Source organism: Cordyceps javanica, chromosome 3 (assembly GCF_051103115.1).
Source record: "Cordyceps javanica chromosome 3, complete sequence".
In the NCBI taxonomy this organism is placed as follows: domain Eukaryota; kingdom Fungi; phylum Ascomycota; class Sordariomycetes; order Hypocreales; family Cordycipitaceae; genus Cordyceps; species Cordyceps javanica.
In genome coordinates, this window is record NC_139297.1 from 1,147,568 (window position 1) to 1,174,691 (window position 27,124).

The 27,124-nt window shown below is 52.3% G+C and overlaps 9 protein-coding genes across 9 annotated transcripts; 5 read left to right on the forward strand and 4 right to left on the reverse strand.

Moving 5' to 3' along the window:
* Nucleotides 1-1,322: 1,322 nt before the first annotated feature.
* V2A60_004574 (small acidic protein family-domain-containing protein) lies at nucleotides 1,323-2,310 on the forward strand (the record flags this gene model as incomplete). The annotated part of the gene is made up of 2 exons (XM_083255891.1): nucleotides 1,323-1,586; nucleotides 1,651-2,310. The coding sequence occupies 2 exons, from the start codon at nucleotides 1,323-1,325 to the stop codon at nucleotides 2,308-2,310; spliced, it is 924 nt and encodes a 307-aa protein (XP_083112017.1).
* Nucleotides 2,311-4,385: 2,075 nt separating this feature from the next.
* Nucleotides 4,386-4,948, forward strand: V2A60_004575 (uncharacterized protein; the record flags this gene model as incomplete). Its single annotated transcript, XM_083255892.1, has 3 exons — nucleotides 4,386-4,490; nucleotides 4,647-4,773; nucleotides 4,872-4,948. 3 exons carry the CDS (start codon nucleotides 4,386-4,388, stop codon nucleotides 4,946-4,948), a joined length of 309 nt encoding a protein of 102 aa, XP_083112018.1.
* Nucleotides 4,949-5,219: 271 nt separating this feature from the next.
* Nucleotides 5,220-7,156, reverse strand: V2A60_004576 (stretch-activated Ca2+-permeable channel component-domain-containing protein; the record flags this gene model as incomplete). Its single annotated transcript, XM_083255893.1, has 2 exons — nucleotides 5,220-5,908; nucleotides 5,959-7,156. The coding sequence occupies 2 exons, from the start codon at nucleotides 7,154-7,156 to the stop codon at nucleotides 5,220-5,222; spliced, it is 1,887 nt and encodes a 628-aa protein (XP_083112019.1).
* Nucleotides 7,157-8,997: 1,841 nt separating this feature from the next.
* On the reverse strand, nucleotides 8,998-9,716 carry V2A60_004577 (TB2/DP1, HVA22 family-domain-containing protein; the record flags this gene model as incomplete). The annotated part of the gene is made up of 4 exons (XM_083255894.1): nucleotides 8,998-9,118; nucleotides 9,189-9,310; nucleotides 9,385-9,600; nucleotides 9,663-9,716. The coding sequence occupies 4 exons, from the start codon at nucleotides 9,714-9,716 to the stop codon at nucleotides 8,998-9,000; spliced, it is 513 nt and encodes a 170-aa protein (XP_083112020.1).
* A 1,717-nt stretch (nucleotides 9,717-11,433) lies between these two features.
* Nucleotides 11,434-13,785, forward strand: V2A60_004578 (RFX DNA-binding domain-containing protein; the record flags this gene model as incomplete). The annotated part of the gene is made up of 2 exons (XM_083255895.1): nucleotides 11,434-11,942; nucleotides 11,997-13,785. 2 exons carry the CDS (start codon nucleotides 11,434-11,436, stop codon nucleotides 13,783-13,785), a joined length of 2,298 nt encoding a protein of 765 aa, XP_083112021.1.
* A 1,426-nt stretch (nucleotides 13,786-15,211) lies between these two features.
* V2A60_004579 (uncharacterized protein) lies at nucleotides 15,212-16,259 on the reverse strand (the record flags this gene model as incomplete). The annotated part of the gene is made up of 2 exons (XM_083255896.1): nucleotides 15,212-16,139; nucleotides 16,204-16,259. 2 exons carry the CDS (start codon nucleotides 16,257-16,259, stop codon nucleotides 15,212-15,214), a joined length of 984 nt encoding a protein of 327 aa, XP_083112022.1.
* Nucleotides 16,260-19,364: 3,105 nt separating this feature from the next.
* Nucleotides 19,365-21,244, forward strand: V2A60_004580 (aspartate kinase; the record flags this gene model as incomplete). Its single annotated transcript, XM_083255897.1, has 6 exons — nucleotides 19,365-19,454; nucleotides 19,564-19,583; nucleotides 19,638-19,718; nucleotides 19,776-20,100; nucleotides 20,154-21,090; nucleotides 21,147-21,244. 6 exons carry the CDS (start codon nucleotides 19,365-19,367, stop codon nucleotides 21,242-21,244), a joined length of 1,551 nt encoding a protein of 516 aa, XP_083112023.1.
* An 828-nt stretch (nucleotides 21,245-22,072) lies between these two features.
* On the forward strand, nucleotides 22,073-24,838 carry V2A60_004581 (exocyst complex component Sec10-like protein; the record flags this gene model as incomplete). The annotated part of the gene is made up of 2 exons (XM_083255898.1): nucleotides 22,073-22,175; nucleotides 22,251-24,838. 2 exons carry the CDS (start codon nucleotides 22,073-22,075, stop codon nucleotides 24,836-24,838), a joined length of 2,691 nt encoding a protein of 896 aa, XP_083112024.1.
* A 398-nt stretch (nucleotides 24,839-25,236) lies between these two features.
* On the reverse strand, nucleotides 25,237-26,537 carry V2A60_004582 (kinase-like domain-containing protein; the record flags this gene model as incomplete). The annotated part of the gene is made up of 2 exons (XM_083255899.1): nucleotides 25,237-26,249; nucleotides 26,324-26,537. The coding sequence occupies 2 exons, from the start codon at nucleotides 26,535-26,537 to the stop codon at nucleotides 25,237-25,239; spliced, it is 1,227 nt and encodes a 408-aa protein (XP_083112025.1).
* Between the last annotated feature and the right edge of the window lie 587 nt (nucleotides 26,538-27,124).

Consider the following 27,124-nt stretch of genomic DNA (forward strand, 5'->3'; position numbering starts at 1 on the left):
TGCACAAGTTGCGACGCCATGACTGAACTAGATTTGTAGCTGCTCCCAAGTGAGAGTTTCATTTCATGACGGGCGTTGCGTTTGTAGGTTGCACGTCGAGTCCGTACCAACAAGACCACATGCACGGGACTGACCTTTGCCGTAGCAGATTCTACCAACGCCGAGGGTAATCCCCAGACGATGAACTCGGAGGCAGCGACATGGCATTGTTCAAAGTGTGTATTTTCTTCTGCAAAAAGAGGCCAGGGGTCAGGAATCGCTACCCTTTAATATGACATCAGGAAGAAACTTGAATGGGCTCAGTGATCTTGTCGTGGGTAAACCTTGATTCGGGCAATGCTTCTGTAACTACTTTTTTACACATTCTACATATAACAGTTTCAATGTGAGCTTAACTTAGGTGTCAATCTTCTGGCATTATTTCGGCGCCAAATTTTGTATCTATGGCAAAAAAATCTGATTAAATCCCGTTTCTAATTTTATCTTCAACGAGCGAGTTCCATAGCTAAGTAGTATAAATGTCGATGAAAACCCCACGATATCATCCATGAAGCTTCAATCAATCATCCCGCTCGACGAATATTCTTCAATGATAACGGTGGGAAGGAGGATGCTTACGTAGCAGAAACGTAGCTCTCTCTGTGTGAACGTCTGCATGATCCTTGCACTTCCAAGAATTTGCCTATTATGTTTTTGGCGGTAGTCGACTGACTTTCCATGCTAGCTCAACAGTCTGGCGTTGTGCCCTGGCTTACACGTCTTGGTGCTCAGAGCTGCTATCAATAACTAGACACAGGCTGACAGTTGAGCTTGGCATGCCCCAGATGGTGGCGATTTTCCAAATCTCTATATTCACTTCGCCATTTGCCAAAAATACAATTCAAGCTCGCTCTCACATCATCGTTACTCTCCTCACATGCCTCATTCGCGACTCCACCGCCTGGCAGAAACGCCTCCAAACGGCTGCCCCACAGTGGCATCGTAAAGAAAAAAGTACCAGACTTCCTATTTACTTTGAATACTCAGCTTTGAGGACCGTTCTTTTGCTTGCGCGCCACAGTTTGTTTACATTACGCCAAACTTAGCGCAGGCTGGTTGCATTGGTAGCGGAAACCTTGCAGTCGGCGTACATTCATCCGGTTCATCATTGAAATACGTTGCTGCACTCTTAGCTACCGCCTACGCGCAACACCGCGTGGTACTTTGTTCGAGGAGCGTCCCATTTCAGAGCTTCTGCCACAAAGCAGCATTACAAGGCTGTTCGAGGGCCCAAAACTTGATATACTCTTACTGGGGAGCGACGGCGCAGGATTTCAAACATGATGGGTGGTCCCAAGGTAAAGACTGCCAAGACTGAAGCGGCGAAGAAGCCCTCCAATCAGCGCCAAAACAAGGCCGAAGCAGTCAAGACAAGTGCCCATGAGGATATTGCCAAGATTGAGAAGAAAAGGGCAAAGTTCCTAGCCCGATCACAAGAGCTGGAAAAGGAGGCGCACAAGCTGCTTGCTGAGGCCAAGAAGGCTGCCGACAAGTATGCGGAATTGACGAAGTTGCTGAAAGACGAATACGAAGACACATCATCAGAAGTATGTTGTCTGTTGATTTAGCCCCCACCCCCAACCGTTGTATCAACTGACCGCGCGAAAATAGAGTGAATCAGATGAAGACAACCTCACGTCATCGTCAGACTCCACAAGCTCATCGTCCGATTCCAGCTCAGAAGGCGGTGCTACCGTCTCCTCGCCCGACCCCAAACCCGCCAAAAAAGGCAAGAAGGAAAAGGAAAAGCCGGGTCGCAAGAGGAAGCGCAATTCCTCCACCGACGACAGTGACGACAACAGTGACAAAGATGATGACACCACCAGCGACTCGGAGGACAGCGACGTAGACAGGAAAGCTACCAAGAAGAAGGCAAAAAAGGCCACGAAGGAGAAGAAGAACATACCCAAGGACAAGAAAAAGGACAAGAAAAAGGCAAAAAAGGCAAAAAAGGCAAAAACCAAGGCCAGGGACACAGACAGCGACAGCGACAGCGACAGCGATAGCGACGACGAAACGCCCACGGCCGGCAGCAAGTCGGAGAGCTGGCACGTCGCGAGTCTCGACGGCGGCTCGGCCCGGCAGAGCAAGTTTCTGCGGCTGCTCGGCGGCAAGAAGCAGGGCATGAGCCTGCCGACGGCGGGCGCCGGGCCCGGCCAGAGCGCGTCCGAGTCGGCGCGGGCCGAGGCGCAGATTCAGCGCCAGTTCGAGGAGGGCATGCGGATGAAGAATGACGGCGGCGGTCCGCGCCGCGGTCTTGGTCTGAGCTGAGTGCGGCGACGTGCTTGATTATTCAAAGAACACATTGAAGAAGGATGGCGGTAAGCGGGAGCAAAGCATGCTCACTTGTACACTCATGCGGGGGGCGTAAGATTGATCTTCAGTGTCTTTTGGATAGGCTTTTGCATCGAGCCCTACGCAGATGGGGCCGTATGAATTGAGATTGTTTTTTCTAGAGCCTGATTTGCATTTCTGCAACCATGGCAATTCAACGAGCATTTTTGTGGACAAGGTGGAAACACGAAGATTGAATATAATAGCTTCGACATATCGCGTCGGCGCTACGGTGCCCAATATTCTCTGTAATACACGGCCGACAATATACGGTTATTGAGCTTGTTCGGCCTTGTTCCAAGCTCACAGTTGCAGGCATTCCTCCTCCTGTCGCTGTTTGCCAGCTTGAAAGGTGAAGATAGGCTATGCATCCTGCATTGAAATAGTAACCCCATTTGTTGTCCTCGGACGGCTGGCAACGCCCGGCAAGGCCAGCCACGAGACGCTTTTGTAACATTCGAGTCTTCTCACAACCGACGCGCGGGGCGCAAAGCGCGTCATTGATCCTTTACACTTGGCCACGACACGCAGTGCGTGATCCTTGCCCCAAGTCCCCTCATCGCTTGTGCGCTGCGCTCGCCGTTTATTGACCCCACCAGCGAGCGAGAACCTCAAAAATTAAACCGCCGAAAACAACAAAAGCGAGAAGAACTATTCACGGGACATTGTCAGCTCAGGTAACGTATAATGTGGTGTTGTAATTGACCAGGGATGCGGAATTTGGGTCTCCATCAAGGGGGGGTCAACAATAGCTTCCTGGGGCATCTCGGTCCTCGGCAGCAAAGCCGAAATCTTCCTACGCATTCCCTACAGCAGCATATTCAGAAGTCGCCAGGACTAAGAATGAGTGCATGGACTCGAAGGATGTCCTAGGGAGATCGGCGCACCCATCTACGACCCCAGTCTCGTCAGATGGGAAATCCGGAGATGGCTCGGGCTTGGGTACTATTGAACAGCGCATATGAAGACGAAGGCATATGGCGGGCCATTGAGGTTTTCGAGACGACACGGAATCTTGTTCAGTCGTATGTGTGCGGGGGTGGTGGCTGTTGCGAGATCGACAGGGTCGTTGCTTCACGTACCAATCCAAAAGGGAGAGATGCTGGGCTTCTGGACGACCTTGACGCGCTTCTTGATCTGGTCGCCAGACTTTCCCATGCGGGACTCCTGCTCCTTGGCGAATTTTGCGTTGCGACGTCGCTGCTCAAGAGTTTGCGCCTGCGAGAAGGGGAAAAGCCCCTTTGGTCAGCCGTCATAGCTCATGGGACAAGTGACGATCCCCTTGGCTGGGGATGCGATTTACCGGGTTGCGCTATGGATATTTGCGCGAAACCCGAATGGGGAAAAAAAAATACCGCCGGCCTTGTATGACGTACCATTGTGAAGGTATATGTAGTAGGAAGACGATCGGTGTAAGAAAGAAGAGATGTGGGTTGTTTGCCGCGGTTGAAGGAGGAGGGATCGTTTGGAATTTAACTGGTTTCGGAGCTCCCCAAGGTATGCAGGTTGGCGCGTCGATCTGAGTAGGAAACGTATTCAAATACCCGAAAGTAAAAGAGTCAGAGGCGACTGTCAGGGAATCGAGTAGAATTTCCGGTATGACTGTGTTGCAATTGGCACAAGGATCGAGCAATCTGTTCAGTTGTCCGGAACGGGAGTTCAGGGTTTGGGGGGTCTGGCGGACCTTTGGGACATGTGTCGTCAATCCCAGGAGACAAGCCGACCCATCAATGCTGGGAAGGGAAGGTGGCCTGTTCCCCACAGTGCAAATAGTGGGGGCCGAAAGAGCCAACGCCGCTGCTGTGGCCGTGCGCGCGGCTTTTGAGTGCAGCGCCACACTTGACTTTCTCGCTGAGAAGAGAGCCGCCCTCCTACCAGTAACCGACCGCACCAGTCTTTTGCTCATCGAGTCAAAGAACACGGCAAATCTCCAATATCAACGGAAATTTGTTGAAAGTGTGGGGGGAAGGAGAGGTCATTCTTGAAGGCATCTTAATCTCACAGAGTCCAACATGTTCTCAACGCGCGCCGCAACACTGGCTCGTCGCGTGCCTCCCCTGCGCCGTCAACTTGTCGTTGCCAGAACATATGCGACAGAACAGTCTGCCAACCCTACGGTGAGAGCGCGCCTCTTTTTTTCACACACTCTTTCCTTAGCTCTGCCACCATTGTCACCTTGTCCAAGCTGATACGCGCCCTGCTGATACGTCGAGATGATTCGCGCCGCACAACGGGAGGCCCCGTTTCAACATTTGCTAACTTTACAACGGCAGGCAAGCTTCTACAAGACATTTTCACGACCCATAGCCAAGGTCATGATTCTCGCCGTATTTACGTATCAGGTCGCATACTGGTCCTGGATAAAGTTGGAAGCCGACGAGGCCCGTGACAAGATTGATGGTTAGTTCTGACCTACCCTGCAGTTTTCCGTCAAGCGATGCACTGGTGTCCCTTTGAGGGGTACGAACCCCAAACCCCATGCTCACACTTTTTGTTAGCCGAGATTGAGACTCTGGAAAAGAAAGTCAACGACTACAAAGAGTCAAAGGCTGCTGGTGCGACAGGCTCCAGATAGCATAAGTCTCCGGCAACCACACATCAAATAGCCCCTTTCTTCTGTAACTAAAATGTACACTATAAGGAATTTTTAATGAAATCCTCTCGTATAACAAAGGGCCAGTATATTTATGTCAGTCATTACAAAATGCATATATTAGGTCTATCTCCGGTCGAGAGTATAAAACGTGCAAATGCCAAACTCCAGGCGCAATGCAGTGAGAAATATCGTCATCTAAATTAGGTATTCGCAGGAGAGCCCAGCTTCCTGCGAACGTATATCAACTACATTAGTATAGCAATGCCATTACGAGAAACACTACGCCGCAAAGGAACGCAGTGTTAAAAGCAAGACCTGCAGCAGCGTTCACACGCGTGCGAGGCTCACCCGGGTAGTTGCACCTCACTTCCTTGTTCTCCGGATCACGTGTCGCATAACTCGAGTTAAACTCGCGGAAATGCCGCAGAGGACACGCGAGCTGAAGCGCGGCCGGACAGCTCTGCACCACGTCGTAGCAGAGATCGTCACAGGGCAGGAGCTCCTTGTAAGGACCGGGTGCAATCTCGTCGTCGATGAACTTGTTGCGAGACGTGTTGAAAGCCGGCGCGCTGTACCTTGCGAGGTCTTCCGCGGGGAGCCTGGTTCCGTTGGGGAACGGCTGACCGGCGTTGCGTACGATTGAGTGTGGGCTGTCGAGACTATAGTCCTCGCACCGCGGCATAACGACGGTGCAGAGCCATTTCTTGTATGCCCTTCTGCAGTCATCGCAATTTTTCCGGAGCGAATACATCTTGGTCGAGGGTGCTTCACATTGCACTTGCATGAGTGCCTTTTCAAAATTGTCGTACACTTCTTTGGCATAATCATCATACTTTTGTCCGAGGCTACTATCGCCCTGGAACTTTTCGATGTTGCCCGGAACGGCGTATTGGATATCATCGCAAAACTCCAGGTCTGTCACCATCTTACAGCTCGTCCCTATTTCAGCGTTAGTAACGAACCTCACTCTATCAAGTTGATGAACGTACCCGATACCGTGTCGAAGGCCGTGGATGTGAAAACTGTGCCTCCGCCACCGACAATGCCCTCTCCATCGCGTTTCGCCGCAGTCGCGTTTGCATTTGGAGCTTTGACAATGAAACCTTGGTATTTTGTTGTATCATTCAGCCCAGTAACGAAGAATTGCTGCTTCGGAAACCCGCCGGGTCCTCGTGTCGTCATGGTCATGTGGACTAGCTGGTTCAGGTTACCTGTCCCATCAGGTGTCGCATATATTTGTGCGTTTGTTTGAAGACCGCATGTAGAGTGTTGAATTCCATGAAGCCTGGGATAGAGCTCATTATCGATGTAGAACTGATATTGCATGCCTTCGCCCATCACTTGCTTCGCTTCATCGGCATCCGTTGTCAGATTCTTGCTGACTAGAAGAGCTGAGCTTGCATCGCTATCAAGCCATAGTAATTGCCCATCTTTGTTCACGTATCGGTGATAGTAGTCCTGAGCAGAAGCGGCCAGCTCGAAGAAGTAGAGGCCATCGTAGCTGGACGACACATTTGGGGCCTGGACAGAGATAAACAGGTCGTCTGTGATGTTCATGTCGAACATCACGGCACCGCCATCGAAAGTTTTCTTCTGTATGCTAGGACTGTCCTGCATAGACATGTCGGGGCATCCTATTTGGCTCGAATTCGATATGAGCAATGTGAGCTGTGGCGGCGCCATGTCCGCCTTGTCATTGCCCGGGACACGGTACGGTTGCAGGCATGTATTCGCCGACAGGAAAACAGGTAGCCTCTGGCCGTCTTGACGAGCTACTATGCCGGCTCCAGCGCTGGAATTCAATGCTGCTTCGGCAGTATCCAGATCGATGCGACGGACATTCGCTGCACTGCCTTGGCTGTCGGTGGAGAATGTCTTCTTGAGTTGATAGCAGGCTACTTCCCCTGGTCTGAGATTCAACTTGGAAGGTCGGTTGTTCTCGAGCGGGCCGATGACGACGGCTCTCTTGCCGAGATAACTGCTGTCAAATGGCGCAAAACTTGGCTCGTAGGTATCGCCGAGATCGAGAGGGAGACCGATATCGTAGCCGTTCAGGTTGTTTGAGGGAAGATGACTCGGTAATTCGGCTGCAAGCACAGCCACCGAAAATGCGAGTAAATATAGAAATGTAGATATAGTCGCGACGAGCGAAGCTGCCGACCGCGACGGCAGGAACCTGAATGGCATGGTGGACGAGCCGCCAGCGGCTCAAGGGGATTATCAATGGAGTGCCACGAGGCGCGCTACGTGATCAACGGCGGGCTTATGATGATGCCTGATAGATTATCATGATTTTGCTAGTCTGCGTCGAGTTGGATGGGGTAGGTAGAGAGGTAATGGTCGTGAGGTGGAATCTGGCCGTTTCACAATCTTGACGACGGCTCTGGCGTTTACGCTGCGTGGGTCCGCGACGTATCACGTATAGTGGGTCCCGGAAACTTGCAACAGTTACTGTATAGAATGCCGACATGATAATCATCTGGAATTTATTTTGGAAAGCTGGATTTTGTTTATCACAACATAGTCTCTTCAGCAATAGTTAGGCTAGAGTCAATGGATTTATAAGGTATAAGGCTGTTCATAGTCCATGTATACCGCATTCGACCCGACAAACCTGCCGGCCACATCAACACCACTCACTGTGTTCAGCCTGATGCCTCCAAAGCGGAATCTGGATCAACTGCTGTCAGTTTAGCAGAGAAGATACAACTGCGTGCATGATAACACCTGGTTCTACATTGCAAACGCGGATGTGCTCGATATGCCCACCTCCGCCGGTGTGTGTCCTCCGCTGAACTCAAGACCTTACCTAGCCTCTTGACAGCCATGACGACCTCATCCAACAGACTAATGAGTTACAGCGAAGACGGCTAGGGCAAACATTGAAATGACAAGCGCAAGGTACTCTCTTGCGAAGAAAACAGGCTGTGGGGAGTTTTGAGCTCGCCAGGCCGCACTAGAAATGACTTGAACGAGAAAGAAAACGAGACTTTTGGAAACCTTCTTCTTGCTGTATGTCGTATAAGAGGTCGTTCATGAGGTAGCATCTCCCACTCCAACAAGAAAGACCTGTATTGCAAGGGGCCGAAAGTCACTGTTCAGACGGCGTTCCAAGGCAACATCAGTCTCCGTCCCCCCGAGTCGGCGATCTCTCCAACGGCGAATAGTTCATTTCCGTCCGATGGCTCGTCTGTGGCAGGATGTAATGACCCTCCTGATTCCATTCTAAACAAGTTAATAATTTGTAGGATTGATTCTTCTACAGCGGGAATCGTTGATGCGGCATTGGCAGAGCCATGGCACAGTAAGCAAAGGCAAGGGCTCAAGTACCTAGTTGAGTCCCATTAGGAGTCTGGGCAAACACTACCTGCCTAGCTCAGGTTGTCACAGACAAATGAGGCAATCTATGTTCATAAGGATCCGCACAATTGGCTGGGCATCTATAAATATATCTTCACGGGATTATTTAGTCCTCATTCATGACTCTAACAATTCTCTGCCGGTGATTGCGCATTTCAATTCCAAATATATAATGCTCGTCAGTGAAGATTTTTGTCAAAGTTAATCCCAGCATCATGTGGAGGAAACTCCAAGTCTCAAGGTAGAGAGTTCGCGTCCTTTCGTAAATCCAGGATTTCATACATGAATTTTCGTTGTACCCAGCAGCCGAGAGAGTAAGAATAACGTGGTGTGGCAGCTTCACGTGTACCCACCATTGACATGACGACCTTGTCCAAAGACTATAATTATGGGCCAGACAAGAAATTGACATCTACTAATTTGGTACAAACTGTCTTTGAAAGAAAAGTACAAAGTCGTTTTCACACATTTCCAATCATAAGGCGCTTGAACTTCGCTGCCTTTACACCTCACTCTCATCCATCGTTGCCGAGCGTTCCGTATGTAGAGCACGTGAACTGCGCCAGGCAGTGGTCGTTATCCTTGCACGCAGCGTGCAGTTTTGGCAATGGTCCGGGAAGCCGAGGCGATAAATTCATTTGCAACCATGCCTGCCGTTGCGAATCCCTTTAGTCGGACTTGTTGACAGCGGCGTCCGCCTTGGAGCGGAGGTTGGCGCTGGAAGAGCCACCTTTGAAGTATCGGCTGAGGGTAGGGGCAAGGAAGGAGCGGAAGATAATCTCGGCACCACTGCGTCCAAGGTTAGCATCGATATATCCAAAATGTGCGATGCGATTGGGGGCGACGGTGCGCGACTTACCGGAACATGGGGAGAGACAGCCACAGGAGGAAGACAAACTTGAAGACAAAGTAGAAGGGGAACCAGTAGACGATGTTGAAGAAGCTTTCGACGACGCTGAAGAAAGCAAAGACAACCCAGTACTACAATGCGTTAGCGGGTAGGACTTCGTGATGTTTCGCCGCAAGTATTGCGAGGGTGGAAAGACAACACGTACGGTCAGCCACTGCGTGTCGTCATCCTTGGTATCGGTGAAGAGAGCAGCGAGGGAGTAGTATCCGGGGATGACGAAGCCAGCAAAGTTGGTAAGGAGCTGGCCACCAAGGTTGAAGATGATGAGGAAGAAGTACAGGGCCGCGACACCGATGACGGCATAGGCCTTGGGAACACCAGCCTGCCTCTCCAGGTTGTTGAGCGCGGGATATTTAGACAGCTATAAGTACGAATTAGGATGGTGAATTGACTAATTGAGCATGCATCGCAATGCCGACTTGCCTCCCGGTCGAGAGTGCTGAGGTAGTTTTGAGCCTTTTCCTGAGCAGAAGACATTTTTGCGACTGGCGGGGCGGGGGAGGCAGCTATAGAGAGAGAGCTTTGGAAGCTTCAGTTGGTAGTGGCGAGATGTGCTTGGCGTAACTTGAATCAGGCGAGTGCGAACGATTTGGTACAGATTGATGCGACGATGTTGAAGCGAAGCGAAAGTGTGTTTGTGGGAGCAAAAACTGTAGCGCAGGTGGCTTTGCTCAAGAATGACGATGAGGGAAGCCAACTTAGGTACTGACGTGTGCTTAAGCAATCCTGGTTTGAAACTGGGCCTTGCAGTTGTGCGCATGTCAGTTACGAGGTGGGTGTTGGGTACTGCTGCAGGGGGAGTACATGTTGCGGAAGTGTGAATAGCCGAGAAACGAAGTCTAGGCGGAGAACAGGTACATAGATTCTAACAGACTGCTTGGGCTTGTGATATTGTGGGTATTCCCTACTTATTGACCGCGGCTGAGCATACTGGTAGGTCCGGACCGTACGGTAGGCAGCGCCATTGCGTCAAGTAAGGCCTGATCTGATGGAAGCCTCCACAGCGTAATGGTTGGTCTCAGCAACCTGGGGATGGATCAATAGGTGAACAAGTCAAAGAGGAAGAACGCTGGAGCGAAGGCTACTTGGGCATCAAAGAGCAGGGGGGGCAGAGAGCAAACATAATATAGCATGCAAACCTAGTTTCAGTATCCCATGGGCTCAATACTAGGTTGCTGTTATCTGTAATCGAATACTGACTGGTATGACCAGCATCCCGAGAATTGCTATTTCAGCCCAGTCGGGCAGAAGCTAGTATATGGCGAGAATACCTCGCTGAGTGTTTACCTTATTTAGATGTGGGTTTTGGCCTGATAAAAGCACAACAAGCAAGTAGGTAATTGGCATTACTTGGCAGCCAGTGGCATTTAGGCATTGTACACTGTACAGCACAGTGTTGAGTGCTGACGGGGAGGGCTAACTTAAGCTGCGACCAGCGTGCGGGCAAACACAGTGTGACACGACCGTGCAAAATGACCTCGATGCGCACGGAATTCTGCCAAATTAGATGCGAAGATTGACCTGCTTACGTGCTTACCTAAACCACTCGAGTTGTTGTTTTGTTTGGGGCCATTGCTTTGACTCACCCCACTTGAAGCAAGCCGGCCAGGCCAATCCCATCCCAGCTTGTTTTGCCTGTTTTGCCTGTTTTGCCTGCCTACTTTCCCGCCACCCACCGCCTGCCTCAAGCGTGCCCACTCGTCGCCGCCTCTGTGCTTTTTCTCCTCTCGTTGGCCTCGCAACAGAAAACAACCACAACAACACTTGCAGTCGACGATATCTAACCACCACCTGCGCGCCTAGACTGCCGGTGACCCCTGCAGAATACTCTTGAAGCGCTGCAGACGCTTCTGCAATTCTTTCTTCTGTTGTGTCCCTGTTGTCACCGCCTCTGCTACTGCTTACATCCTGTCGACTGCCCTGGAAAAACAACAACCGGCCAATGTTTATTGTCCCACAATAGCTTGCCCATATATCAACACCAGCGTATACAACATCACGACATGGACCAAGGTACGTCTCGCGCCTCACTTTTCCAGTGCTCTGAACAAACCTAAACTATCATTCGTTGAACGCATTCTAAACCTATTTTCCTCCCGTAGACACGGTCGCAGCGCGCGCTGCCAAATCTCGGAAGCGACCGCAGTCCCGAGCCTCTACTGCTTCTATCCACAGCGCAACGACTCAACACAACATGGATGGCTCTACATTTACCGATGCCTCCGGCATGTACGGCGGCCAGTGGATACATAACGAGCACCCTCATCCCAAAGACATGACTGCTCCGCAGATGTCTCCCGAGGACATGATTTTGCAAGCTGCCACGCACATGCAGTCCGCCAACCATGAGTTTGCCATGGACAGTTCCATGGCGGCGCACATGCACCACATGGCTTATCAGCACCAGCATCCCCACGGAATGCCTAGACATCCTCTTCCTGCCGACCAGTTTGGCGCCAATGCCAGCTTTACCGAAGGCGACAGCCAAATGCTTGACCGAGACGACGTTGACGACGCGGACTCCATGGCTCTCGCTGCCGGTGTGCCCAAACCCACCCGATCGAGTGCCAACAATGAACTTGAAATGCGACAGCTCTTCAGCGCCAACAGACACCGTGGCCTGCAAGATGTTGCCTCTGAGCTTCATGGCAATGAGCGCGGCCCAAACTCAGAAAGAACCCGCCAGGTGTTCGCGATGCTTTGGTAATGATGCCATATGTGGCCCATTGGTTCTCTTTATACTAATCCACTTTGCAGGATCAACTCTGTTTGCACCAAGGGTAAAGGGTCGGTTCCCCGTGGTCGAGTCTATGCCAACTATGCTTCACGCTGTGCCACCGAGAGAATCACCGTCTTGAACCCCGCAAGCTTCGGAAAGCTCGTTCGTGTTCTGTTTCCGGGACTGAAAACCCGTCGTCTGGGAGTTCGTGGAGAGTCCAAGTATCACTACGTCAACTTCGCTCTTGCTGAAGACCAGACCGACATGTTGGAAGCTCCCCAGCCCCCTCGCGCTATCTCTGAAGCCAAGAGCTTCTCCCAGAGCCAGAACGCAGTATCACAGCCCCCCAACAGCTCACGACGCGCAGATTCCCTATCAGAGACGTTAGATACATCCCAAAAACAGCACACAATCATGCAAGTGGCAGATAGATCACACAGTCTGTACAACCTACCGGATCTTGCCAGCATTGACAACATTCAGTCTACTTCTACCAAGACTCGCTTGGAACTGGAATTTCCTCCCATGGATCAGGATGACTTTGAGCAATCTGAACCTCTCGGTCTTCCTACCATTGAGACATTCCTGCCTCAGGGAACCGACCCTGACGCAGCCAAGTCCTTGTCTGCTCTGTACAGGTCTCACTGTACGTCTCTTGTCGAATGTATCCGATACTGCAGAGAAAAGACGTTTTTCCACCTCTACACATCTTTCCAAGGTACACTTACTATGCCCGTACAAAAGCTTTTTGGCCACGTGGCACTCGCGCCGTGGATTGAGGGCTGCGACTATGTTTTGTATCAGCGCATGATGCGCATCATCTCTGGCTTAACACTACAAGTCGTACCCAAACCTGTTCTCGATACTCTGAGAAACATCTCAGAAAGAATTGTACCGCACATTCGCGAATCATTCCAAGGCCAGCCGCAGCACGTTATTGCCGCCAAAGAGGCGCCTGCTGCTCTTTTTGCAGGCCTGATTGATCGCGCTCTACGAGTCAACCTGACGGCCCATGCTGCCGCCAATATGCTTTCAAATCCTGCCAACCGCGACCAGATGTATGTGGATTGGATTACCATGATCCGCGCTCGCAAGGTAGCTGAATGCGTGCCTACCCGCGGCATGGATGACGTTGTCGACCTGCTAGTTACTGAAATGCGCGATCTTTTGGATCCTGTCAACGTCCCTTGGGAGGTCGAAGTGCTTACTATTTACGGCGATGCAGCAAGCCGCAACCCCCGTCCAGAGAACGAGGTTGGAGCTGCCTCCACTGGTCAAAACGTGTTGGATAGATGGGTAAACTTCTTGCGATTACTTCCCTCCAAATTTACCTACGCATCTCACGCCGATATTGTGTGGTGCGTAGAGCGTGTTGGCACTACCGTCATGCGCGACTTGACATTATCGCAAGGCAAGAGCTTTGGGTCGTGGTGGGTAACAAAGACTTGGGTTGATGAAATGGTGTGCTTCATCGCGGAGCAGGGGGGTTTCATGAAGCAGAAAGCTTTCCCCAGCGTTCATGCTGCCCCAAACGCCCAGGCAGCTGGTAAGGAGGCCAGCTGCCAGAAGTCGAGATACAGCAACGCCAGCGAAGACCTGAATCTATCGCAATCGCAGCCCGGCCGCGCGCCGTTCCCTCCACCTGCGAGCAACAACAACAATAGCAAGATCAACAACGCGTCAGCTCAGCCGCCCGTGGATAATGATGCGCATGATGACAGTGGAATTGGCATTCGAACACCAGAGGAGGATTTTCCTATGCATAAATTCACCTTTGCTGAATCTGAGGCGCCAGCGCTTATGGGAGCTGGTGAGCTTACAACGTAAAGGAGGGGCATGTAACAAATTAATGGTTGGCGCATGGTTTGGGCATTGACGTTGGCGTTTCTGGTTGGTTGAATGGATGGTATGAATACCCCAGCTATACACTTATAAGCAGGCAATTGGGAAGATGACGAAACGAGGGCACGAAGCTACATGACGAAGTCTATATGTGCGATCACTCTGGAGCACGACCGGTCTTTTCGAATGAATTGTTGGCTAGAATACCCGTGCAATCTCGGAATATTGTGTATTATCGGCGACTGGATATTTGTTTTTTTTTAAGGAGGAGTCTCTGTGGTGGTTTATTTTATTCGAATGTCTATGTTTAAAAGTATTTTGTCTAATGATTGGAGCCATGAACTGGTCCTCGGACTAGCAGCTGTTGATTGAATAACAAATATTCCCTCTTTTGGATGATATACATTGCTTGACAATACTACTTGTGCTCCCTATGTACAGGCCTACTTTGCAAAGCCAGCGAGTTACGACACCGAAACACTGTATAATTATGTCGGCTGTCACTCCCCACGTACTGTCCAATGGCCGAAACAGAATGCAGCTACGATGTGGAAATTGCGTGTCCCAACCAACGTTTTATGCACTCTTGGCGAGCTCAGCAATAGTCCTCGTCAGCCGTGTTGCATTTTGGGGACGGGCTGCTTTGACACCATTGTTGGTATTCGGGACCAAATAATGGACTACTTCTCTGGGGACTTACCTTTACTACATTCTAAGGCTGCATGGAACGCGTATGCTCATTCATCCAAATGTGATTATGCACTTGGTGTAAACAGGATGACTGGCCTCGCTCGTTCAGACACCGACCGTAGTCGCTCGAAAGTCAATGGCTCGATATGCGACAGATGGCACACGGGGCATAAAAAGCGATGCGCTGGCAGACGGCCAACATTTGGGAGACACTGTTCGAAGGTGGCGTCACAATGTCAATGTAAACGACTGCGGTGGAGCAGTCGATGAATGTGCGAGAAAGAGTTGGATCATCTTGAAGTCCCCATACGATCATGGTATGTTCTTCGCTGAATTGCCGGCCTTTATATGGCACCTCAACCTGCGATGAGGTTACTGCGGCCTGGCAAGAAGCGTGCAACGAGAAGCCTGCGTCGACGAGGAGGTTCACATGCTCCGCATGACTATACTTTGGCCAAGTTCAGAGTCAAGGATTTAATTTCTCAAAGAATCTACCATACGTTTCTGTGCTATTGGACTTTGGTTCTCATGTTGTTTTGACTACCACTCTCGGCTTATTCAAGACTCAGTGCTGCCTCATATAATACATCGCCCGATTTACAGTTACTGAGCCATAATACTGAGACTTTTGTTTATGACATCTTTATTCAAAAACTTCAAAGAAATATTACCAAAACAAAGAAAATCCTCCAAAACACCACCGCGCGCGCTGCGTGCATTATTATCCCTTGTCGGTGGCGGGCGCCATCAGGATGGCAGCGACTCTGTTGGCCTTGAGGCCGTCATTGGCATCCGAGAACTTCAGGCGTAGGCTCACCATGAAGGAAAGGCCGTCACCGTACTTCTCTCGGACCCAGGCGAGCTCCGCGGGCCCAAAATACCTGTCAGCCTCTGCGGACACGGCGCCGTTGCTCCCCGCCACCGACCCATCCATGCCCAGCCCGCTGTCCGTGCCGTTGGGTGCAGGCACTGCGGCCGATGCCTGGCCCGGGGCGCGGAACGAGCGGATAATGTGCCGCGCGGTCGCGGCGTCCTCCTCGCTGCTGCCGCGGAGCTTGTGGGACCGCATAAAGGTCCAGACGTTGCCGTACGTCTTGATGATCCACGCGCGCTCCTCGTCGTCAAAGGAGGCCGTGGAGGACCGCGCCGCCGCCTGCTTCCTGCCCGCCGCCGTCTTGGCAAGCTGCCGCATCACCTGCCTGCGGTCGTCGTCGTGCCACCACGCGCTGATCTTGTACGACGTCGCCGGCTTGAACGGCGACGGGCCGACGCGGGGGCCGATCGGGGGCCCGCTCAGACGCAGCTGCGGCAGCCGGCCGGGCTTGTCCGGCGGCTGGAAGTAGCCGACCGCTCGGCCCTTCTTGTCCGTGATCTCGCGGACGCCGCCGGTGCCGGTCCGTAGGACGTACTCCTCCGCGATGGGCGTCCCGATCACATTGCAGAGGCAGCTCGGCACGTGCAGGACGTTGCGCAGTCGCAGGATGCCGTGGGACTGCGCGCCGCGGGCGTCCGGGCGGCGCTTGACGCGCAGCTCGACTGTGCCGATGCCGATGACGGCCGCGCCCGGCGATGCGCTGGCGTGCTTGACGCCGAGGACGCTGCTGATGGTCTGGTAGTCGTCACCAAACCACGATCGATCCTTGGCGCGGCTGGAAGAAGTCGTGTCAGTATGAATGTTTGTCCTATGCGGAGTAGAAGGCATCCTCTACGTACTGTACGTTGGAGTCGGCCGAGAAGGCCCAAGCAGGACAAGGAAGAGTGTTCTTCATGTTTAAAGTTGCAAGAAGTCGACGAAGAAAAACTCTGGAATCTGAAGCCTTGGGGCTGTGAAGGCTGAGAAGGCTCGTTCGAAGTTTGACTTTCAGATATGTGTTGAGAGTGATGATTAAAAAGAAATTCAGAATTCAGGAGCAGAGTATCGACCACTTATATAGTATGAGCTCAAGCAGGTAGGTGTACAAGAACTGCATGGAAGATTTCTATTGGAAAGATGACCGACGAAATAACTCGCGCGCAAGTAGGTTCACAGACCCATACGCCGGTTCCATGGCCCGCGTACAGGATTCCATTGTCATACCAATATATATATACTCTGTGTCAAGGTTATCATGCTCATTTCGCTATGATGACCGGAACCGGCCTTTTATCACATTGATCTGGTAACACAGCAGGAGTGTCTGCCCCAGCCACTCACACGCGACATGAAAACTTTTCCCGCCTTTCTGATCAAACAATTGGAAAATCAAGTCATGTGTAATTGCTGTGGCACGGTTCCAGAGAGAACTACACGTCCCGTTTCAGGACCAAGTACTTGGTTCTCCTGGCACAGTTGCTGACCGGAAGCTTGCCCGAAGTGAGTGCCATGATTATTCTGGCTTGTTTCCCGCTTCATATCTAAGCGAATACGTCATCTTGCCAACGTTCCACTCTGAGCTTTCGAGTCTTATCTGAGCCGCCTCAGGCTTTACTGGTACATTTGCGCAACAATTGTGGTCTCCCGTCCCTTGTCCCACCCTCACTTCCGAGCGCCGTTGCCGAACAATGGATATTGCTAGTTACAATAAAGAAAGTCGCCCAGTCGTCCTTTACATATTGACTATATACATTGCGCTGGCCTGAAAGTAGACGGTCGTAGGTGATGTTGCTGATTTTAGCCAGAGAAACTCGTCTCGGAAACCAAGGTACGCAATGTTACAGTCCAATATACTGCTTGAGTGGTATTTCACTCTGAACCTGCAACAGCGCGACACTGCATGCAATAGCCTCCGGTGCTGGGATGTAGGATTAGAAGATTAGAAGCGTGGGTGATGATATGGCAAAATGCTTACCGTAGCCGATCAAATACTACAAGATACGTGCAAGCTTTTATAATGTCTATCTCATAGGTACTGCGTGTTTTTAACATGTTTTCCGTCAAATTGTGGTCTCGCGCTGCTACAAAAGCAGCACGCTGCGATGCGTAGATCGCATCGGAGGCCGATTGTGCGGCACGCTACAGCTATACTAGCACTTCGGTATCTTGACAACTCTTCCCTTGGCCCACACTGCGCCGAGAAATACTTTCGTAGATAGTCAGTTAGTGTAACCTTATCGCCATTAGCAGACCAATACCGGAAGGGCTGTACTTTGCCAATGTTCCTCATGCTCTGGCCCGCCGCCAGGCAACAGCCCGCTACATTGCAAACTCGGCATCTTACTCCATGCATTGTTAGAGTGGGGAATGTACTACACTGGATGAGACACCATTGTTAAGATGAAGATACTACTACTCAAGAGATCTCTATTCTAGCTGATTAAATAGTTTACAAATATGTGCGATTGGGCGGGCCAGATCTCCTTACGAAACAGCGATGCACTAAGCTTGTTGCGCAAGATATAGATGTACTAGTGCCTCATATTTGCGATTCATATTAGAAAGCGGATTTAGCACTTGATTATAGAGAAAATACCTAAAGGCCCCTCGAAGCTAACTAGTCTGACCTATTCGTAATGTATAGGGAAGATATAGTAGACTATTTTGCCTAACTTGTTGGTTAGCTAAGTCATTGGTAGTCTCCTCCTACCCATGTCGCACTTCTGAGCATATGGCCTGTCTCGAGTTAGTTCATGTGATAACCCTAAGTTTACTACGGAGCGAGTGAAGTGTATGTGTGCTATAATGATGCTGTGGAGTATGTGTGGCTTGTGAAGCGTCGCGAGACTTATTAAACGTTATCACTTGTAGTAACTTTAGATTGAAGCTACATAATAGCATCACATACTAAAGCTTACGGTGCTATCGACATGGAGAGCAGCGGCTATTCCCCCATACTGAGGGTAGCTCATCCGTAGGTTATGATTATGCGGCCCGGCGGCTACCAAGACCAACGCGACGGTAACATGGAATATACCAAAATATTTGAAAGAACCTCTGTGGACGGGAAAATCTCGGAGCGACACCAGATATTAGTAGTTAGCGTGCGATGGCGCAATCATGGTTTGTGCCCAAGACAAGAGAGGTTCTCAGCCCAGCACCCACCACGTAACTAGCTACCAGGGGCGGTACAGTGCATTTACGGACCTGGGAAGCGTCTGAAGGCTTTGCTGGCCTGTGATTGCCGCTGCCCCGCGAGAGTTAAATGCACGCATAGGCGGATAAGGGGGATGCATCTCTCTCTCTCCATCCGGGGACGTGCAGACGCTCTACACCGTTATCCGACGAACAACCTGTTCTAGGCCAGGGCTTATATTTCATCACAACCGCAAGCACCCTCATGCCGAAGACGCGCCTACATCACTGAACTACCGTGGGCACGGCGTCAGCGATTCCAGGCCGAGCACTGTTACAGTGGGCTCAACGCGACTAGCACCACCCAAATAGCCTCGAAGCAAGACCCCGGCATACAACCTCCGGCTCCGGCGACCCGATCTTTTTTTCACTCATACCTGGAGCCTGTGAGTCGACAGCCCGATTGGTACCCTGGCTGTTGATATTCTTGATCTATTCCATTTCTGCACGCAAGAGCATTCTCTACAATTTTTTATTTCTTCATCATTGCATTACAATTCATCCGCTCTGTTGACCAATCTCAGGTGTTATTTGCGAAACTTTCTCGGCCGTCACCGTTTTGGCGGGTCTTCAAGTGCCATTCTGCCTGTGACTCGCGCAGCCAGTAAAAAAAAAAAAAAAAGACTGCAGCGACGAGCCGGAAACAGTGCTGAGTAAACGGACAAGTAATTTTCATCGACGAGCCAACGGCAGAACAGAACAGGCAACAGAGGGCATATTCACACTCTCTGGATTGCTCGAGATTTCGGTATTCTCATTTCTAGCCCAGGCTGCTGTCGTTTGCAGGCCAGACACTGCGTGAGGGGACGGGAGCACAAGAAGGGCCATGAGCGGCTACTCATACTTCAACTCGCCCGAGCTGGGCTGGGTTGTGCAAAAATTTGGAGGTACGAGCGTTGGTAAATTTCCTGGCAAGGTACGTCGGATCGGTGACATGCCGCCATGGAGCCATGGACCTTCAAATGAGAGCCGCGTGTGGCCTGTGAGCGTGAGACACTTGACGCTAACACTTTTTCGCTGCAAAGATTGCGCATGATATTGTCAGGTAAGATTCAGCTGTATGCAGTTTCGACCGCGAAATCTAACCTCTGGTCTACAGGGCAAGCTTGCTACGAAATCGAGTGGTGGTAGTATGTTCTGCGCGAAGCACGGGGAAAAAGGCCGAGGGCACCACCAGCCGGTGAGTTGAAACTGCATCGCCCACGAGACTGCATCGCCGTTTCTAACATGCAGTCAGCTTGCTTGGTGTTTATGCCATGCTCAAAGCTGTCGGTGCTGCGACAAACGCCGAGGAGGAGCAGCTCGCACACATTGACAATGCCAAGATGCTCATGAACGACATCTGTAAAGATCACATTGCCGCCGCCGAGGCCTATGTCAGCGACCCCGTACTACGGCAGAAACTCATCACACGTATAGAGGCAGAATGTCAAGAGCTCGTCGAGTACATCATCGCAACCAAGAGGTTCAACCTCGAGATCAATGCACGCTCCAAGGACCGCGTCATCAGCTTTGGTGAAAAGCTGGCCTGTCTCTCCATGACGGCGGTGCTGCAGGATGGTGTATGTTTCCATTCAGTGCATTGGTTCTGGTTAGACGCTAACAGAACTCGCAGGGCGTCGATGCCGAGTATGTAGACCTCGGTGACGTGCTGCACTTTGAGGCCGCGGACCCCCTCGATGCCAACTTTTACAAGACGGCAGTGGACGCTTTCCAGAAGAAACTTGGTGCCTGCGGAACCAAAGTGCCTGTCGTTACTGGTTTCTTTGGTAATGTGCCCGGCAGTCTTATTGACGGTGACATCGGCCGCGGCTACACGGATCTTTGCGCTGCTCTCTGCGCCGTCGGCCTCAAGGCTGAGGAGCTACAAATCTGGAAGGAAGTCGACGGCATCTTCACGGCTGATCCATCCAAAGTGCCGACGGCGCGCCTTCTCACATCCATTACACCTTCAGAAGCCGCCGAATTGACATTCTACGGTTCCGAGGTCATCCACCATCTCACCATGGACCAGGTCGTCCGCGCCACGCCCCCGATCCCGATCCGTATCAAGAACGTCAAGAACCCGCGCGGCACCGGCACCATTGTCATTCCCGACCCCATCTTGTCCGCATCGCACCAGCTGCATCGCTCGCGGTCGCTGGCTCATCTCGCCACCAACGCCGACGGCCTGCCTAAGCCTCCGAAGCGGCCCACGGCTGTCACCATCAAGGACAACATTAGCGTCATCAATGTCCACTCCAACAAGCGCTCCATCTCCCACGGCTTCTTTGCGCGCGTATTTTCCATCCTCGACAAGCATAGCATCTCGGTCGACCTCATCTCCACGTCTGAGGTTCACGTCTCCCTGGCCATCCACTCGGCCAGCACCCGCATCGAGGCCTTTTCTAGCGCGAAGCAGAGTCTAGAGGAGTGCGGCGACGTGAGCGTGCTCTCCGACATGGCCATTCTCAGCCTGGTAGGCGCCGACATGAAGAACATGGTGGGTGTTGCCGGCAAGATGTTCTCTACGCTAGGAGAGCACAATGTCAACTTGGAAATGATTTCTCAAGGCATGTATATGTGCGCCAGCCAGCCAAATCTCGAGTGTGAACTAACTGTGTGATAGGTGCGAGCGAGATTAACATCTCATGCGTCATAGATGCTCGTGATTCCAGCCGGGCCATGAACGTGCTGCATACACATCTTTTTACCTTTTTAGACTAGAAGTGCGGTCTCCGCTCAGGCCATGGCCGAACGTATAGACGCGACTTGGACGCGATTGCGGTTGCTGGCTGCGTTCTCATTAGGCTTGACGCATTTTTTTTTTGTTAAATATATGGGGCAATGAGCATTTCGAGTAGCTATTTGTTTCGGGAAAAACTCACAATCTCGAGTACCACTCTTGACGTCCCCTGAGTAAAGACGCCCGTGTTGAGTGGAACGTGCTGCACAACATCGCACGGATACCTTTCCCAGCGACTGAGTGCGAAAGAATTAAAAGACTAATTCGCCATAATACCGAGCAAATATCCAGGAAGACTTTCACTTCCAGATAGAGTAAATGGTGCTCGTTGTCGGCCGGCTTTTGAAGCTCGATAATGGATTGTCCAGGGTAGGTAGGCGTGGCGTGGGAAACGGCTAAAATGTAGCTTATAGCTTATGACGTGTGGCCGAGAAAGGACAGTGACACAACCAAGAATTTCCTGTTGTTCAATTATGTTCCTCGAGTGACAACTCATTTCTTGACTAACACATGTCAATCTATACGCAATAATTGCTGTGGTAGTGACTTCGTCTAATGTTCAGACCCAGGCCCCGGTCTTCAAGGATCTTTAGCGCCTGTGACGCATGTAACGGGGGGCTTTGGGACAGCGTGCCCGCCCCTCCGCTCTTTGACCAATTTCCGCAACACACGAACACAGCTGATATATTTCGGGCAGAATGATAATAGAAGATACCTTTAACTGCTGCCCGGGAAGCCCATGACCACACGATTGCCGCAAGACGAGCCAACACTCGAGGCCACCGGCTTTCATATCATCCCGTGACATCATGGCGGCGACCTACAATGCAAATGGCGGCTCGCGCAGTCGCAGTATCCTCAGCGCCTTGGCTGCGACGGAGATGCTTGACAGACGCTCAAAGCTGCCAGCAGGTATGAAGCTCATGGAAACTGGGGAGGATATCGGATTGATCGCCAAACCAGACTAATAAAGCGTCACTCGTGCAGAATTACTAGTTGCGGTGCTCGACTACCTACCTGTCGCCGATCAGATGCGAGTCGCTCGAACATCTCGCCGCATGCAAGAGATGGTATACGAGGATGCCCGATGGGTGTCTCGCTTGAAGAGCATGGGCTGTTGGGACGAGCGAGAAGCAAGGCAACGCTTCGAAGATGCGGTCCGCCGCCGTCGCGAGCAGGCTGCCGCGCAGGCTGCCGCGCAAAACGGCGCCAACAAGCAAGGCACCACGACTCTGTTCGATGCGGCGACCGAAGAGCAACGGCGGAAACGAGCAGTATCAGAATTACGCGATGGATTCGAGACCATGACAGTCGGAGGGCCGGTCTCCAATACCGGCCCCGAGGGCCAGGCCACCTATCTGGAGGTGTTTAAGAATGCCCAGAGTATCCGAGGAGGTGCTAGACAAGAGTACGGAAAGATCTACGGCGCGCTGGCGCCGTTTTACTTTGACATCGTCAAGGCCAAGACACATGCAGAGCCAATTGTCTTCAAAGCGTTTAGAGATCCCGAGACACAGGCGCAAATGCTCGCAAACCTCCACAAATTTGCCAAGAGCGACTGGTCGTCTGGATGCATAACCCGAGAATCGAGGCTTAATTCTATGATGGGAATTTTTGAAAGTGCAGTCGTGCGAGAATTTGAGCAAGGATACGAATTCTGGGACGTGGACGGCCGGATGCGCCGTTTTGGCCATGTGCTGCATGCTCTCAACGGAGCCAAGAGCGCCATCGACATCTTCATTCGCAAACACCCCATTCTCAATGACACAGCTATGAACTTCAACCCCATAGAATGCATAAATCGCGGGCAAGGGGCCGATGACATTTCACTCGCGCCGTCGCAGCAGTTTTATGAGAGATTGCTGGTCAAAGTTAACGAGCAAGCCAGCGTGATTGAGCGGATTTTCCCGGACTCCGAGCAAGTATTCTGGGAGTTCGTGGACAAGGTTCGAGAAGACATCATCATGGAATACACAACACCACTGTTTGATGAAAGCCATGAGCGGTCACTGGGCATGTATCTCAAGGCGGTCTCTGGGATATTTGAGCAGACCTTGCGCTTCTTCCGGTCGCTGAAGCCGCCAGGTGCAGTTGAGGAAAAGATCCGCGAAATGGCCAAGGTGATGGTGCTACGGGTGTTCGAACCACATCTCGATCTGTACCTTCAGGAGGAGTTGGAATATTTTACAAAACGGGCCGAAGAATTCGTGTCGCAGTGGGAAAAGAAGCTCTCAGAGCAGGACTCGTCGCTCGAGTCGTATTACATGTCCAACATTAACCGATCGGCAGAGAAGAAGGACTTTCTGAGCTCATTTCGAAAGGTCGTCATGATGCCCGTTACGGCGCTGCCCGGCATGGGTTTCTCCTCATCCGGCAGCGCTAATACCTCTGCGGTGGCCACGCCCATGCCGTCACGGCCTGAGACGCCAAGCCTGGGCCGCAGTAGCCCGGCCCCCGGAGCTAAGGCGCCGACGGACGAACTCGCAGCAAAGGCTGCCATCATGGCCTCGAAGCTGGAAGGCATCAAGTCACTCTGTAGCATTGAAGTAGCGCTGAGCCTGGTGCAGGCGGCCAAGACGAGCCTGGGCCGTGCCTCCATGCTGATCCCTTTGGGCGGACAGGTAGGCGGCGAGGCCAAGGAGCAGTGCTCTACGATATTCGTCGTGCTGCTGCGCATCCTTGGCCAGAGACACGTCAAGCACGGCTTCGACCTTGCTGTAGGGCACTTATCGCAGTACAACCCGCGGGGCGTGAACCACAACAGTACCAGCGAAAAGCCAGGTGGCGGCGGCGTTGCGCCGCTGGTGACATTTATCGAGCTCGTCAACGTCGGTGACCTCATATCGCAGATGATTGACGTGTTTTATGAGCAGCAGCTCGCGACGCCCAAGATTGCGGACCGCAACGACTTTCTCGACCCGGCCAATATGGCCAAGAAGAAGTTTGAGCAGATGCTGGACGAGTCCGTCGCGGCGGGCCTCAACAAGGGAATCGACGTGCTCATGGACGAGGTCGAGTACCTGCAAGCGACGACGCAGGCGCCCACCGACTACAATCCGCTGCCGGTGGCGCCGACGGACAAGACGGCAAGCATCCTCGGCGGCGGCCTCGACATTGGCCCCACAGCGACGGCGTCGCGCATCGTCGCGCTCGTCTCGGGCCACACGAGCATGCTCGTCGGCACGACGGACAAGTCGATGCTCGACGTCTTCAACGGCGAGGTCGGCCAGCGCCTCTTCACCGCCATCTGCAAGCACCTCAAGCGGCAGCGCGTCAGCGTCGACGGCGCCGTCAAGCTCATTGCCGACATGAACCTCTACTTTGACTACGCCCGCGCGCTGCGCATCCAGGACCTGCTGCCGTACTTTCGCGCCCTGCGCGAGCTCAGCCAGGTGTACCTCATCGACCCGGCCCACGCGCGGGAGATGGCGACGGTGATTGCCGACGGCGACCGCTTCGGCGGCGTCTTCCGCGCCGAGGAGGTGTACGAGTACGCGCAGCGCCGCGCCGACTGGTACCAGGTCCGCAAGGATGTCGAGAGGGCCATGTACGGCATGGATTGCTGCGTCATGTAGCTGGCCGACAATATGCAACTCCTGACGATCTCGGGCAAGATGGGAAGAAGATAAAAGAGCAATGATGGCAACGAATTGGGCAGAAGGAAAAGAGGATATGGGATGGGTGTGTTCTTACGAAGTCTACGGCTTTCTTTCATTATTTTCTCAAACTTATCTTCACTAGTAGCCTTGATGGCCGGGCATGGAATGCGAGTACATTTTTACATGGTCATCTCAATTTGTAGTTGTGATGCATGTTTCCTGTTCAAATGAACTGACAAATGCATGCTACTATTCCGTCTATGATTTTTAACGCCAGGTGTATGTCAGCGGTGTCTTTCGCTTTGCCTAACACTCTTTTCAACCATGAAATCCAGAAAACGCCGCATGAATTTTGAAAAGAGGTCACCCGAATACTATTTTTTTTGTCCAAAGTCTAGCTTCCGCGCGACCTTGCCTCCGCGGTCCTCGTCGACGACGCCGGGCCGACGCTTCAGATCGGCGCCGACCTGTTCCTCGCCGCCGCCTTTGCGCGGAAGGTCCTGCTGGCGGGTGGGCTTGGGGTCCGCGTGCCACCAGGGGTGGCGCAGCATGTCGCGGGCGGTGATGCGCTTCTTGGGGTCGAGCAAGAGGGTCTTCATGAGGAGGTCGACGCCGTCGGCGCCGACGGTGCCGAAGCGGCCGAGGTACCAATCCTTGCCGTGAACCGGGAACTGGCCGGGGACGGTGTACTCGGGGAGGCGGGTGACTCCGGGCCAGTTTTCCTCGGTCGGGGTGCCGATGGCCTCGCAGATGAGGCGGACCTGGTCGAGCTCGTTGTTGCCGGGCATGTACGGGGCGCGCATGACGAGCTCGGCGAAGACGGCGCCGACGGACCACACGTCGACGGCACCCGAGTAGTGCTTGGCGCCGAAGAGCAGCTCGGGCGGGCGGTACCAGCGGGTGATGACGTTGGAGGTCATGTTCTGGTGCGGGTCGGCAAAGGAGCGCGCGAGACCGAAATCGGCCAGCTTGACCTCGCCGTCGGCGGCGATGAGCAGGTTATTGGGCTTGATGTCGCGGTGCAGCACAAAAGACTCGTGGCAAAACCAGACGGCGCGTGTCAGCATGCCCATCCAGGCCTTGATATCGGCGGCGCCGTAGCGCACGTTGTCCGTGTCGCGGATCAGCATCTCCAGGTCGCCGAGCGGCAGGAACTCGAGCACCAGGTTGAGGTTCTGGTCCTTGGAGGAGAATACCGAGAGCAGCGAGATGATGTTGGGATGGGACAGCTCTTGCAGGTGCTTGAGCTCGCGCACGGCGTCGGGCGCCATGCCCTCGGTGTATTCCTTCTGCACTTTGATCTTTTTGATGGCGACTTGCTTCGCGGGATTCGATTTCAGGTGGCCGAGGAAGACGATGGCATAAGTACCTTCACCGAGCTTCTTTCCTGTCGAGGAACACTGAGTGTTAAATGAACATTCTGAAGTCGTGGACGAGAGCTTTTTTTTTCGTGATGCATACCTTTAACATATTTACGCTTCTCCTCTTCGTTCATCTGCTCGGCCACGTCCAGCGTGGGAGGAACCTGCGGCGCGGATGTCGGTGGCGTCGGCTTGGGCGTACCGTTGGACGATGAGTTTGTGCCGGACGCCAAGTTCTTATATGGCGAGCCTACCGCACGTATCGAGGGCGCCTCGTTCGACTGCGTCGTCGTCACGACAGGCGACAAAGTCATGGTGGCAACGGGCTGGGATACGGTTGAGGTGTCTTGGTCGCCCCGCTTGGTAGGGTAGAGATTGAATTTTTCTGTGCCACAGTCGCTGTTTAGACTTGATTAAACACAGTAACCAAGATGTTGACCCAGTCCGATCGTAGGTGGTGTATAGCTCTTGATTGCAGTGTGAATGGTTTGCTGTATGCGGCAGGCTGCTGATAGGCGCGAGTTGCTGTCGGAAATCCGTCCGCACTATCTTATCAGTGGCGCGACATGAACATGCGCTGGTGGAGCTGGAGGGTGTTCAGTTCAAGTTCAAAGTAGAATAAAAAGGATAAAAAAAGCACAGGGAGACGAAAAAAAAAAAAAAAAAAAAAAAAACAAAGACAAAAAACAACAACAAGGATTTCTATTGGAATCTAAGCCTAGAACAAAGCTAGGCCGCAAATATTACGTGGTGAGCTTTGTATCCTTCGTCCATGGAGCAACTGGCTCGACATCGATATTAGGCGCAATTGAATCGTCAATTTGGGCGGTTCGCTAATACCAGCTGCATTTTAAGCAAAGCAAAATGAAGACGGGGCGAGAAAAGAAAGAAACAAAGATCG